The 14,737-nt window shown below is 36.3% G+C and overlaps 1 protein-coding gene across 1 annotated transcript; it reads left to right on the top strand.

Annotated features, from left to right (window-relative positions):
* Positions 1 to 8,422, top strand: LOC121904413 (tryptophan 5-hydroxylase 1-like). The gene is made up of 11 exons (XM_042422164.1): positions 1 to 347; positions 1,560 to 1,715; positions 1,892 to 2,075; positions 2,300 to 2,400; positions 2,524 to 2,591; positions 3,637 to 3,833; positions 4,528 to 4,663; positions 4,801 to 4,927; positions 5,182 to 5,277; positions 6,141 to 6,274; positions 6,883 to 8,422. Exons 1-11 carry the CDS (start codon positions 252 to 254, stop codon positions 7,055 to 7,057), a joined length of 1,470 nt encoding a protein of 489 aa, XP_042278098.1. The 5' UTR covers positions 1 to 251; the 3' UTR covers positions 7,058 to 8,422.
* Positions 8,423 to 14,737: the final 6,315 nt, after the last annotated feature.

The raw sequence follows: 14,737 nt of genomic DNA, 5'->3' as shown, positions 1-14,737 counted from the left end.
TGCTCCCTCTCTCCATGTGCCCTCCCCTCCACCAGGGCTTCATAAATACCACAGCATTTTGCTCTGTGTGACAGTACCACAGGCAACTCATTCTGTAGCTGATGTAAAAGTCTGCTGCTGCTGAGAGAGGCTGTCTTCCTTTCAGAAAACTCACTGTCATCTAGTTTCAAGCTTAGTTCTAGCCAGGGTAGAATAAACAGCACTTTACTGAGCAAAAGTTAAATCACATTTCTACTAATCCAGGGACAGGCATGTATGCAAAGAAGACTGATGAACAGGGGCCACGCAAAGGAAGGTCTTTTGACTCGGTAAACTCTGCTTATGAGGAGAAGCAGCTCAACAACGAAGTAAGTAGCACTAATGATGCTTGTGTTCTGTGTTTCTTTGATGAGCTGATAAAAAAAAAAAACTCTAATTGTAATGAACATTCTGAAACACTGATGTCCACTTTTTCTGTATTGATTTATTTTAATGCAACTTGCAACAAAGCCAATCAAGACGTAGACCCATAATTTAAACTAAAAAATAACAGGTGTTTACCAATTTCAAACATTTAAAAAAAATGTACAAATGTAAAATATTTAACAGAAACCCCATGGGCAGCTTGGTCATTTTCATATTCATTTCCAAAGTAATGATGATATACAGTAGTTGCTGGCAGGTTTAATTGGTCTAGTTTCTCTTGCTTCCCTCAGCCAAGGTGTTAGGAGGATACATGTCTACCTGGTACTGCTGGTTAATCCGTTGCTGTAAAGGAGGATTAAAAGGAGACTATCATGAAAGCTGCCTCCAATCTGAATGAGATTGCTGCTCATGTCATTACCAGTCCAGCATTATCTCAAAAAACAATCACATTAAAACTTCTATAATGAGAAAATGTTTCTATAATCTCATTATAACAAGAAAATGCATTATTACGAAATACATTTCTTGTTATAATGCTAAAGTTTTCTCATAATAGCCTGTACTTCAGTTGTGGCAAACACATCACATGGGCTTTCAGAAATCCATCTAGAATGTCACTTTGGTTCTTTCTCCAATAGAGACGCAGTGTGGACAGTGTCCTTCAGAGTGTCCGCATGAAGATAGAAACCCTTCCTAAGTTGCTTACTAAGAGAATTTGATTGTGTTAGCCCTAAAAGCTGCAGCAACACTGCTGTTTTTCTGAGATACATATACAGTCTGTATTTGAAACACCTTTCTCATTCTAACAAGGATTTATTCTCATTATAACAAGAAAGTGTACTCATTTTAATGTGAATAAGCATCTCAGTATAACAAGCTGTTTCTCATTATTAAGAGAAGAATTATCTTATTAGAACAAGTAAACTCTGTCATTATAATGAGAAAACCTTTTTGTAACAATGTAATACTTTTCAAGATAATTTTCTCCTACGAGTAAACTGAGCAGATATTTTTTGTTGTGGTGGCAGCATTAAACTGCCGTAGATTTGCTCTCCACCAAATCCTGAGAAAAAGCATGCCTGTATTTCTGGCCACAGGAAAATCAGTGATGCAGTGCGGTTCACAGTGTGAATAAATGTTGTTTGTTTTCTTAGATGAATAAGGTTACATTCAGTAAAATTGATGAGAACCAAGACAACAGGAGCGTCTGCAATGGAAGCCCCCCCAGCTCTGAGAAAAGCGGTGCAACAATCATATTCTCACTAAAAAATGAAATTGGTGGTCTTGTCAAGGCACTCAAGCTTTTCCAGGTGGGTCTTTCATTTAAAGTTTTAAAAGCATACTGTAGGATACTTTCTTATATTTAAATGTAGATTCAAATTACAGAATCATTTTTGTCAAAATTATCTTCACTGGATGTTGCATTTGATCGTGTTTGGAAGCTTTTTTACATGTTTTGTTCATCTTGTATGTGATGTATGTGCAGGAAAAACATGTCAACCTTGTTCATATCGAGTCTCGCAAATCCAAACGAAGGAATTCAGACTTTGAGATCTTTGTGGATTGTGACACTGACCATGAACAGCTCAAGGAGTTGTCTCAGCTGCTGAGGAAGCATACAGATATTGTTGAGATTATGCCAGCAGACAACTTCACTCTAGCTGATGATGGTAGGCCACACTTTACATTAAACTAATTTACAATATGAGAAATTCTCCATGCAAGTTTAAAAACATATAACTGAAAATACCATTATCCAGGCCTGTAAAACACCAGCTGTAAAAGTGTATTTGTTTAAAGTGTAATTCACAATTTAACTCATGATTACATGCAAAAGCAGAAATCAAGTGAGAAACATGCTGATTTAAAATAGTCAACTCTAACTGTATTTCAGATATGGCTGATGTGCCCTGGTTCCCTAAGAAGATTTCTGATTTGGATCTATGTGCGAACCGGGTTTTGATGTATGGCTCTGACCTGGATGCAGATCATCCAGTATGTAGGACAGAAATACTTATGTTTTGCACAAATTTTCATATCTTGTCTAACATGTGCTAAAGCCAACAAAAATTGCTTTTCTATTATTTTCTAATATGTGTGAGTGTACTGTTTTTGCAGGGATTTAAGGACAACATATATCGTAAAAGAAGAAAATATTTTGCTGATTTGGCTATGAGCTACAAACAGTAAGTTCCATTCTAACTGCAAAGCATTTGAAATTGTTTCATTTAGCTATTTTTAGTTATTTATTTCAACATTTAAGAATAAGCTCCTTAAGATGCATCATTTTGTTTTCAAGGGGGTCCTCAAGTATTATCTGCACAAAACTAACAAAACATAAGATGAATTAATTGACACAACAAAATAACATAATGTCAGTGTTACTAATTGCTTTCCAAATTATAAACAGAAAAAAGAAAGCGTGTTGAGAAAGTCTAAGTGATGATCTAAATGGAACTAACTGCTTTTTAAAAATATAAACATATCCACAAACACTATTGTACAATATAATGATGAAGATAAATTGCAGATGTGGTCTGATATATGTTTCTATCTTCATATATGTAAAGCAATTTATTTAACAATGTGGTATTATGAGACTTACGTTTATTTTATTTATGATAAAATCAATGTGATGACTAAATGAAAATTATGAATCAATCTAGAGTGCCATGTGGAGATCAATTAGTAAAATTATTAGCCTACTCAGAGGATTATTCAGTTAGACTAGTAAGTATTTAGTACAGTATTTAGTTTCTAGTAAACTGCAGTACTTCTGCTTATTCAATATACGATTATAAATATATAACTATAAGATACTTAAAAAAAAATTTGACCAAGAGAAAATTCAGATTGTAGAGTTTTTAATTTTCAGAAATAGATATGTACATAACCGTGTCATCTGCATACAACTGAACAAAACAATCTCTCCACAATCAATAACTTTCCACAAAAGGGTTATTGATTAAAAATAGAGGAAAGTAAAATAAGAAGTAAGATAAATATAGATCCTTGTGGTACACCATTCTTAATAGTTAAATAATCTGAGTGACTGCGTTTAAAAGAAACCAAGATAACACTTGTTGAGATACACCAATAGTGTGTCGCCACATTACACATTAGCTATTAATTAATTACATTGCTACATTGTTTTCCTAAATTTTGTAAGCTGTCTCTTAAAGTTATATTTTACTGAAGTCAACAAGCTAACTAACTCTCTCTGTTTGTCAGCGGCGAAGCTATTCCTCGTATAGACTTCACAGCAGAGGAGGTTCGTACCTGGGGCGTGGTGTTCAGGGAACTCAACAAGCTGTATCCCAGTCATGCCTGCAAGGAGTATCTGAAGAACCTTCCTCTGCTGTCCACATACTGTAACTACAGGGAGGACAATATCCCACAGCTGGAAGACATCTCACGCTTCCTCAAGGGTGAGCATTCACAACTACTATAAACCAGCTTTGTCAGATTAGAGCATCACAGCTGTTAATTGAGTAAAATGTTGAGATTCAGTAAAAACATTTGAATAAATAATGATATATGTAATATATTATAGTATAATGTATTATATAATAATAAATAACTGATGTCTAGCAACATTAGACAACACCAGCGAACACATTAAGTTGAGAATCTACTGTCTAGCCATCAACATCTCAGAGATTATGGACATTTTTACATAGCAGAGAGACAATTTATAAACCTTTTGGGTGGTGGGCGGTGATAAACATGTTGCATTTTTTTGTAACATATAGAAACTCCAAATTCACTTAAATTATGGCATTAGAATTTTAGAGTCAAACAAATGTTTTCCCCCTGTAGAGGACGGCAGACTTTCTGTTTACTGTATGAGTTGTACGACAGGCCTGAACACTCAAGAATTGTCTTCATGTCTAACCTGCTGTAATTTTGTTCAAAGTACGAGACAGTTGGTTAATGTGACAACAAAGTTCACATCACTCACATCACATGTCTCTTAAAAACAAATCTGCTCTTACTTGTGGTTCTTGCATTTGACCCAATGACCCAGTTACTCTAGGTAGGCCACAGACCTAGACTTTCTACAGAACAAATAGACAGAGAGTGTGTGTGTGTGTTTGTGTGTGTATGGGTGTGTTTGAATAGAGCGCTCAGGCTTCATCATCAGGCCAGTGGCAGGTTACCTCTCCCCCAGAGACTTTCTAGCAGGCCTGGCCTTCAGAGTTTTCCACTGTACTCAGTATGTCCGCCATGGCTCTGAACCCCTGTACACACCTGAACCGTGAGTACACACACATATATGCACACACAACACATTCACTTGTTATGACTTCTGAGTCACTCTTTTTTTTTTTTACTAGGATTTTTTTTTTAGCAAAGTAAGTGCCTGTGTTTATATTTCTTGTATGTTTGATGCAGGGACACATGCCATGAGCTGCTGGGTCACGTTCCCCTGCTTGCTGAGCCCAGCTTCGCTCAGTTCTCTCAAGAGATTGGTTTAGCATCGCTAGGGGCTTCAGATGATGCTGTACAGAAACTGGCCACAGTGAGAAAACACAAAGACACATGCACACACAAACATACACACACACATCCACACTAGGGCTAATCACAGTCAACACTACTTATAATTTCTATCTGTAGTTGTTAAAACAGAAAGAAATATTGCATTATTTTAAAGAGATTAAAATTTAAGAGATGGACATGTTTTTTTGCCACTGATGCTCCAATTTTTGTGGTGCCGATATGAATAGCATGAGTAAATAACATGAAGTAAAATTTAATTTTATTGTATTCCAGTGTTATTTCTTCACAGTGGAGTTTGGTTTATGTAAGCAAGATGGCAGGCTGAGGGCCTATGGAGCTGGACTCCTCTCCTCCATCAGTGAACTCAAGGTAACCTTTTTATACGATGACCTGACTCAACAATACAAGCTAAGCTGTTGCACTTATTGCTTATACTGTGTATTTCCATACCAAAGAAACTACCTGTTAGTTATACTCAGGTTGTCTTAATTAGGTTAACTTATGTACCGGATGCTTTGATCCACATGAATGTTCCTGTTGCCATGAAATGATGAACCCTCTTCTGCTCAGCCTCTTTTTTTTTTTTTTTTTTTTTTTACCTCCATAAAGGTTTTCATTGCTGTTTGTTTGTTTGATTGTTCTTTATCAGGGCATTTAAAAGATTCAATACAATAGGATAAGTAAATGAAGTTTGGTGAATAGTAAGGCTGTAGGCCAAGTAAGAAATGTTTACTTTTTTGTGCAGATCCAGATCCAGTAGTATGACCATTGTGTGTAAACATGGCCATTAACAAAACACTTGACATTTTGGATCATAACTCCTGGATCAAGAAACATTTTCTTTTCACAATTTTAGTTGCCTTCGTCACACAAAGTGATTGATAGTAAATATGGAAAAGGTTGTGACATACGATTTTTTCTGATTAATGATCATGATTCAAGTGATTAATTATATTGATAAAGACCGGTCCTAACCAATCACATTCATACAACATCAACAATCTACAGCAATCTATGTCAAGTGGAAAGTCTTAGTTAGCTTCTGTTACCATTTATTCTCATATTCTGTGTTTGAGCTAATTGTAACCCTGTTATAACATTTATGCAGTTGGCCAAACCTATGTTACTTGACCAACCTGGTTAAGAAGGACATTCTCCCAGTATGTAAATGTGTCTGTATGTTGTGACTAAAATGTAAGATCTGACCACAATATTTCTCTTTCTTCTTTTAGCATGCTTTGTCTGACAAGGCTCATACCCTTCCATTTGACCCCATGCTGACCTGTAAACAGGAATGCATGATTACTACATTCCAAGAAGTTTACTTTGTTTCAGAGAGTTTTGAGGAAGCCAAGAACCAGATGAGGTGAGTAGAATTCTGCTCTGCAAATGCACAATGTCCCTTTGTAGCTGAAATCGATTCTGTAACTATTTTTATATCACCTCTGTTGCAATTAGCTGCTAATCTAACCAATTGTCATTAAAAAGGCTCTGTTGTGACATTATCAGATGTTTCATAATGCCCACAACATTTTGAGTAATATGCAAACTTACTTATATATGAGAGTTGGATGAGAAAATTGATATCACCCATGTGTCTGAGAGTCAGTCTTCTCATCTCACTCTCAAAAAGAAGGCAAACAAGCATATTTCCCATAAAAAACTATTTCTTTAAAAACCGCTGTACCTACTGTATTTCAACAAAAGTTGGCAACATTTGATTTTAGTCTCCATGTTCTAGCAGTTACCTTTCCAATGCCTCTAGATGTGGACCTTAGCTTAGCTGTAATAAAGTTTTGCCCGAGGAGATACCTCACAGTTTTGTTTATGTTAATATATTTGAGTTAATTAAACTTTTGAGTATATAAAAGTCCTTCCTTTGTCGGGGAGGATTTAATGTGATGATAGATCATGGAATGTCAATTTTCTACTTGAGATTACTATAAGTTTGGTTGAATGGCTTTGTGTGTACAGGGAGTTTGCCAAGACCATCCGTCGCCCATTCACAGTATGCTACAACCCCTACACCCAGAGTGTGGATGTCCTGAGGGACACCAACAGCATCAACAGCATGGTGAAGGACATCCGGCATGAGCTGGACATTGTAGAGGACGCCCTGAACCGACTCAACATAAATCTGAGAGCCTGAGGCGAGCCTTGGGTTAGCTGAAGGAAGATCAGGCTGGGAGGAGTGCATCGGATTCAGTGGGGTTCAGAAAGGGTTTCAGGAGAATTACACGGCAGCAAGTACCCAGTTTATTAGGGTGAAAAGAGGTTAGCTGGAGTTGGTAAAGTTTGGAGTTGGGTTTATTGGGTTGGATGGACTGGGTATAAATGGGCTGGAATATGTGAGGTTGGATGGGGTTTGGTGAGAATGGGGCAATGAGGGAAAACTTTGGGCAAACTAGGATACTAACCTGTATTAAGATGGTGGTTAGCCTAACCTGTTGTGATTTGATAATCTTGAATAGAGTTAAAATGATATTATGGGTTATACATTTTAATTCCGTATACATTCTGATCCAGTTTGCCCCAAGTTCTCATCTGAGAGATCCGATATTATATCTTAAGACATAGTATAGTTGCAACATGCAGTTAGCCTAAGCTTAGGCCAATGATAGAAGTAGCATAGGAAATGGAAGTTAATATGTCTGAAAGCTAATTAGCTGTGTACTAAGTGAATTGTAAAGTGGAAACTTTTGTGACTAGTTTCACTGGTGGCAAAATGAATAAGAAGAGGAAAGCTCTATTGGTGTTATTTCTAATTCAGTAGAGAAGGGTAAGACACAAAAAAAAATTATAGTGTCCTCCATTTTGGACTCTCAGGGCGTTTCTAAACATTCATGGGGTGTTACTTCATTGCTAGTCCAGGTTGGACCTCGATATATCTCTGGGCAGCTGCTAGCAGCTGTTAATTTCAGTCATTCTCATCCGACCGTGCAAAGCCCACTTGGCTACAGTAGCCACTTAGCTCCAATTTGCAGAGTACGCCTTGTAGTTGAGTTGGATCGAGGTCGGATCATGTTCCCACCACAAACTGCTCCAGAATTCGTTTGTGACCAGACCAAGACCACTTCCTGAGTATGACTGCTGTGTACAGATCTGTCCAAACAAATTTTACCAAGAAAAAGAAACCAGAGTCTGATTCAACCGGACCGGAAATGCAACAAAACTAACAGGAGGGTGAGGGAGATGTACACACCCACCTAGTTGTGAGAAGAGGTCTAATCAGACAAAATAAGTGATAACACCTGTGTTGGTGGACCATAGCTGTGTTGGACCTTGAAGTTCAAAAGCCATTTGCAACCAGTAGCAGCTTTGAAGGTTCTTGTCACTGTAATAGAGGCGCAAAATAATGAATAATGACAAATAACAAATGGCAGCAGTGATTTCCTGAATCGTTCATTATTCTATTGACATTTGTGTGGGGACGTCCACAAGCACCAGACAAATGTTTTGAACTTGGCTTTACTGTTGGCTGTAAACGGTAATAAATGCAACAAGTAATGTGAAAGTGCGTAGTTGTGTGATTGATTTCTGTTGTCATATATGACTATAAAAGTATATGACATGTGGTGTAATAATGTGGGTGATCTTGCCTAAATGGGTAACTCACAGTGTTTTAATTTATCTTACTTTATGTGATAGTATTTTAATAAATGTATAATCAAGTCAAAGTTTTAAAAAGTAATAAAGTCCATACTTTGTTGCTTTGTTAATGTGAAGGCTACTCTCTGATGCTACCAATTTACACTGTGATGATGGATCCTATGACGGCTGTTTGTTTGTACACTATGAGATGTTGTTGACAGCTGGCATATCCAGACAGCAATGGATTACAATCCCTTTGTTAATTGGATATGGAACAGGCTTTATATAGTAGATACCAATCCAATAAAAATGCTTTGATTGTCCCTGAGTGACTCGGGACATCCCTGATTAAATTGATACTGTAACATTGACTGTCTGTAGCTTGTAACCTTAATTGGCTCTGATGAATGTATTTTCATTACTGGTAAAATTTTGATGTTTACGTTCTTATTTTTTATTAAATGGATAGTTTTAATGCCCCATGATAGTCTGGTTTCTGGCCGTCCTTGTTTTTTCATATACTAACAAGAATGTGTGTCACACAGGATGGGAATTTCAGAAGGTATTGAGAGATATTTTGAGATATTGTTTGTGTTGGTCTTTTCACAGGAAAGAAAATAAGAAAAATATAGAATAATACCAGCCGTATCCTTTAAAGAATCAGTGAAATAGACATATAATTCAACACTCACTTTGCACAAAGGAACAAGTGGACAAAATATAAAGTGCAACTTACAATTTAAAGTGCAACAACATTTCACTCTCCAATACTCTAAATACATTTGAACATTATTAACTTCATAGCTTCACAAAGGTAGTATTTACTGCATTTCTGTGGAATGAAATTGCACCAGATTGCATGGCTGTTGAAGACATTGTGTCTACTCCACTGACTGCTCTCCATCCTGTGTGCAGCAACCTTCAGGAGGCCTGCAACTGTGTGCATTACAGCTGAGTACCACCCTCTTGTGGTTACTTTATAGGTGTGTATCTCAACTCACAGACCCAGTGGGGAACTGTAATAATAGATAAAGTACAATACCAGAAGTACAATAGCAGACAAGTTACTTCTTTCATAACCAAACCTATGAACCATCAATATCACACTGGTCCAGAGGTCTTACCACCTTTTTTTTTGTTTCTCTGGAGAGTTTTATGTTATAACTGCTATTATACACAAAAATGTTTGTTTCAAGACAGTTATCAAAATTACAGTTAAACAAAACAGCTCCCACTAAATTTCAAGTAACAAATGCAGAAAAACACAACACTAAAGGTAATTAATTCTCAAGGAACTGTTACACACTACACACAATATATTGTAATTTAGATCATCAAATGGTTCATTCAGATAGTCTGTATTTATGTGCAGTCCGAACATGTGCAACTGCTCACAGTCAACCTGATTACGGTTGCTTAAGCCAAGGCCATTGCCAGGATTTTAGAAATACTACGGGCATGAGTCCAAATTCCCTCAGCCCAGCCCCGCCCCCACAAAGAAAAGTTTGACTAACCATGAAAAACTGTGTTTTATTTTTTTCCACATTTCTTTATTTAACTGTTTTGTTTTTCAATGTCTTCCCCACATTGTCAGGAATACAATTATGGTGAAATAATATTAAATCTTCTGAAACTTGGTTTCAAATCTTAAGTATTTCTCTATAACTTTAAATAATAATGACTTAATAACCTACAGTCAATGTTAAGGTTCAGAAACACATCCTTTATTATTATTTATTAAGGGTTGAGTCAAAAACTAGATAGAGAGAGGGAGGTGCAGCATGTCTGAGTGACACTCAGGGCCAACAGATACAAGGAGTGAATGATGAGAAACATACCCTGGTTTAAGACCACTAAAGACACTTCTAAATCAACCAGTGAGGCTCCCTTACATATGTGATTGGAATAACCATTCAACACTTTAGGATCCCCCTGGAGAGGAAAACTGGTATGTAACTGGTATGGTGTATGACATCACATGTGACAGCTAGGGGGAACACTACATCGGTGAAACAGCAGGGAAACAGAAACAGACATCAGCTGCCTGTGAACAGCTGATGGTCACAGCATTGATTGGGAAGGAGTAAAAATCATTGATCGGCAGTCAGTGGACAGCCAGAGAAAGATCAGGGGGGCATTCATATCTGACGCTTGACACCAGATGTAAATGCAATCTGTACAGTGTGGCCGAACTCTTAAGAAAACCTAACCCAGCAAGTTAAAAGGTCACTCTGCCTCCTCCTGCCAGCTTAAGCAAGCCCAATAAATGCTACAAGTAGTAGAAATAGCTAGCTATTAGCTATTAGCTATTAGCTTTATTCCCTTGAATAAAATGAATGACACCCATGACATTGTGTCCCTTGACCTAAAACGCACCAAGTTTTTTGTCCACCTAACTATCTGCATATTGAGATGTGATCACAATGAATCGAGATCTGAGAATGAAGACAACGAAAACACATATACCAAGTATAAATGCAACGGCCCATGGATCAGATGCCATTATCCAGATAATGTATCCAGATACAGATCATATGTAAACACCAGGTGGAAATAAAGCCTAGGTGACCAGACTTCTATATTAAGGTCACATGACAATTGAACCAGCTCCATTTGCTGCTTAGGCTTGTGTTATGGTTGTAAAAAAGCTAGAAAGAGGTAAAAGTTCTTTTTGTAAGACTTCTGAGACTAAGACTTTTAATTCATAGCCAATAATCTAATAAAGTCCCAACCTCTATGTATCAGCACAGAGTCGATTATAGCATGTCTGTTCGATTATAGCATGTCTGTAGACTTTCCACTGTCAATAAAATGAAAATAAAAAAACACGAAAATAACGATAATAACAATTTTCTCAAGCAGCTGGGTACAGTGTTTTTTAACAAGGGTTGACCACATACATTTTACCTTGATCACTCACCAGTTGATACTTTAATGTCTTTAACTGCGATGATACTGGCAGGTCATGTTGAATCTGTCCAAAGAAACTTAAATCAAAAATTTAATTTCTCAACTGTTCCAACAAACTTAATGTAAATGTACAGTATGTCTAATCAGATTTTACTTGTAGGTTACAGAAATTCCTTCAAGGTCATTAATTAAAATGATTGAAATGTAAACTGAAATAAGGGCAGTGGTGGCCCAAAGTTAGAGAAGTGATCTTGTGACCAGAATGTCCTCGGCTTGCAAAGTAAATCAGGATTGGGGGCTTCCCTCTCATCATCACTGCCTTGCCCTTCCAGTTGCACCAGTGTAACTATGTGATCAGAGTGTTATAAGGGTGACTTCCTCACAGTGGAACTTCCCCAGATAAATAAAAAACATGGAACTTTGACCAAATGAGTAGCTCTGAAACTATTCTGAGAGTAGAATCAAAGCCTGAAATAGTATAGAAAGTAAAAACGAATGTGAAAAGTAAAAGTGAAACATTTTGAAGTTCTGTTCCCAGCCAATAGGGCCATGAGGGTCTCTGTTAATAGCAAGTTACTGACTGGGGCCAACTTTCTGCCCTGATTGATCCCACAGATTTAAGACCTGCTTGACCTTGCACCTTAAATCATTTGAAAAAGGAGAAAATAAATTTCTCTGAAAATATACTTTCAGGCCAAATCTTAAAAAAGAAAGACATGAACCAGCTCACTGAAGCCAGTTTATTGACATAACTAATCCCACTTATCAATTAAATCTCTAAAACCAATATATAAATCATATCATTCCTGTAGCCTCCCTCATACTCGCTGTAACTCAATGGTCATTTAACTGTTCATTATCATGTTAATCTGGCAAAATGAAAAGAAAAACAGGCAGAAACAGAGAGCTGAGGCTAGTCTAAGCAGCTCTGTCAAGATTTCACACTTAGCTAGAGATACTTCTGAAACATGAGCATTTGTCCTTCAAAATCAAATGCCATAATGTGGCATCGTGGGAAAATAAAAACTTCAATTAAAAGATATCCCTACATTATATGTCACCCTCCATAATACAAGACAAATAAGGCATGAAACTCTAGCTAATGTAGTTGTTTTTAAAGAAATCCACAAATATCCACCATAAATTATAGGATTTATTTATAGGAATCTGTAAGTGTTTATTGCAAAATATAAGAAAAAAAAACCCAACCCATATATAGTACATTGATATTTTCTGGCTAAGGTTGTAGGAAACACTGAACAGGTTGCACTCCATTGCCAGACGGGTGGGTCAGATTTATGACTCAGCCTCTCAAAATGTTAATGTAGCTCATAATTATTACTTTGTATGTAAAAACGATATACATAAGTAATACATTGCTATAATTGTAAGAATTTAAAAGACTTACCACACCAAGTACAAATTGTTTGTGTGCATTTTATTTCATCTGTCATCCTGTTGGAGTGAAAAACTCATTATTACTCACCTTACACATGAGTGTGACTCATGTTTTAAAATTCCTTGTGAACATTCGCTCTACTCAATACTGCCTTCAAGCAGTAATTAGTGATATAGTAATATAATAATTAGTTATATATAGTAACTAATTACTATGTTACTATGTCACTAATTAGAATTTCACAAGTTAATACTGGAGCTTGAAAATAATTTCAGGATGTACTTTGTGATTTTGGGGAGCCAGTTTGATACATTACTGAAAACACACAACAGAAAGAACCAGCAAAGATAATACAGTTATTAATCCATTTTAATGAAGTATTAACACAACAACAACAACAATTTAATTGAATGTATTGTATGTATAATGCATATTATAATTTTAGTTTCATGTAAAATATAATATATAATAAAAAGTATGTTAATATTGATATAAATAATATTCAAATAGGCAGATAAATGACACAAAATATTACCATCAAAATTTGTTATGAAATACTGTCTTATTATTTGACTTACCCTATTAAAATTACAATTTTAAAATCATATTGTTTATTTTTATCATTACATTTTTTTCTATAAAGCTTAACGGATATATTAATGTATATATAAATAAGCGAAATGAAAGGTTTTGCATCGCTCTGTACTTCCCTTTTTAGTGTCTTCCAGCTCCTTGTTTTGGTTTTACAACCTCAACTTTACTGATCTGGTTCAGTCTCACTGCATCTCATCAAACCTTTTTCAAACAGCAGCAGCTGTTCAGAGCAAATAAAATTCATAAGTCTACCGCAAACAAACTGCCCAGAACCAAATGACAGACAAAGTTAGTGACTCACTGTTGAATGTAGTGGAACATTTAGCAGCTAAACCAGATAGACCAAACCAGAGCTAAAAGGAGAGTGAATATACTTACATTTTTCAGATGGACAGAATCACAACTCCAAATGAATGATGTATCTGTTGTATATGTAAAAGGCAGCTGTTTGCTAACATGTTCACCACAACAACATTACAAGATGATACTGTGTCATTGTTGAGTTTCCAGCTTATTCTGCTGCCAAGTTATTGCTTTTATTTATTGCTTCAGTTCAATTATTTTGGCTGGAACAACTCCATGCAACTCCACCTCACACTGAGAGATTTGCTGAGCTAAAATGTTTTGAGAAAAACAATTTACAGAGAGACAGAACAGCAGCTGAACTGAAGCACAGATACCTAATCAGGGCAAAAATGTTGAAGCACGTTGTTAAAGGACAGATTCACAATTTATCAAGTGTGTCTTAAAACAACAGTCAGGTGTCCATATGAACTGTGAAAGAGGTTTTCCTCGCTGTAATCATTCCTCCTGTTCATACTGGCCATCAAAAGATCCCCTTCAAATGTGCTTTCAATGTAAGTGATGTAGGCCAAAATCCACAGTGTGTCCACACAGTCATTTTGTGCAAAAATGCATTTAAAAGTTGATGTGGAGCTTATATGAGGCTTCAGCAGTCTGAGTTAGTCATATCAAGTGGATATCTGCCACATTTACAGTCTTTTTAGCATCAAATGTGGTGGAAGTATAGTAACAAAAAGAGGGACTTTGGCACTAAAAAGACTAACATTGAAATATAGCTACTTGATTTGACTTATTTCGACGTCTGAAGCTTCATATTAGCTTCAGATAAACGTTTAAATACATTTTTGCTCAAATGGAGGACTGTGGATCCCCCATCACTTACATTATAAGTGCATTATGAAGGGATCTTCTAATGGTCAATATGAACAGGAGGAATGATAACAGCTAGAAAAACATGTTTCAATGTTCATTTGTGCTCCTGACTGTAAAAACAGACTTGAAAAACAGTGAACTCGTCCTTCAAATATGGGT

The sequence above is a fragment of the Thunnus maccoyii genome, chromosome 1 (genome assembly GCF_910596095.1).
Source record: "Thunnus maccoyii chromosome 1, fThuMac1.1, whole genome shotgun sequence".
NCBI lineage: Eukaryota > Metazoa > Chordata > Actinopteri > Scombriformes > Scombridae > Thunnus > Thunnus maccoyii.
Note: the sequence above shows the minus strand (reverse complement) of the source record. Positions and strands in the feature narration are given on the sequence as shown.

What these genes read in the sequence shown, in the direction of transcription:
- LOC121904413 (XM_042422164.1), top strand. Translation starts at nt 252, where the DNA reads ATGTATGCAAAGAAGACTGATGAACAGGGGCCACGCAAAGGAAGGTCT. An exon ending in CATCTCACGCTTCCTCAAGG is followed by an intron (nt 3,834 to 4,527) that starts GTGAGCATTCAC and finishes GTGTTTGAATAG; the next exon opens with AGCGCTCAGGCTTCATCATC. An exon ending in CCTCCATCAGTGAACTCAAG is followed by an intron (nt 5,278 to 6,140) that starts GTAACCTTTTTA and finishes TTCTTCTTTTAG; the next exon opens with CATGCTTTGTCTGACAAGGC.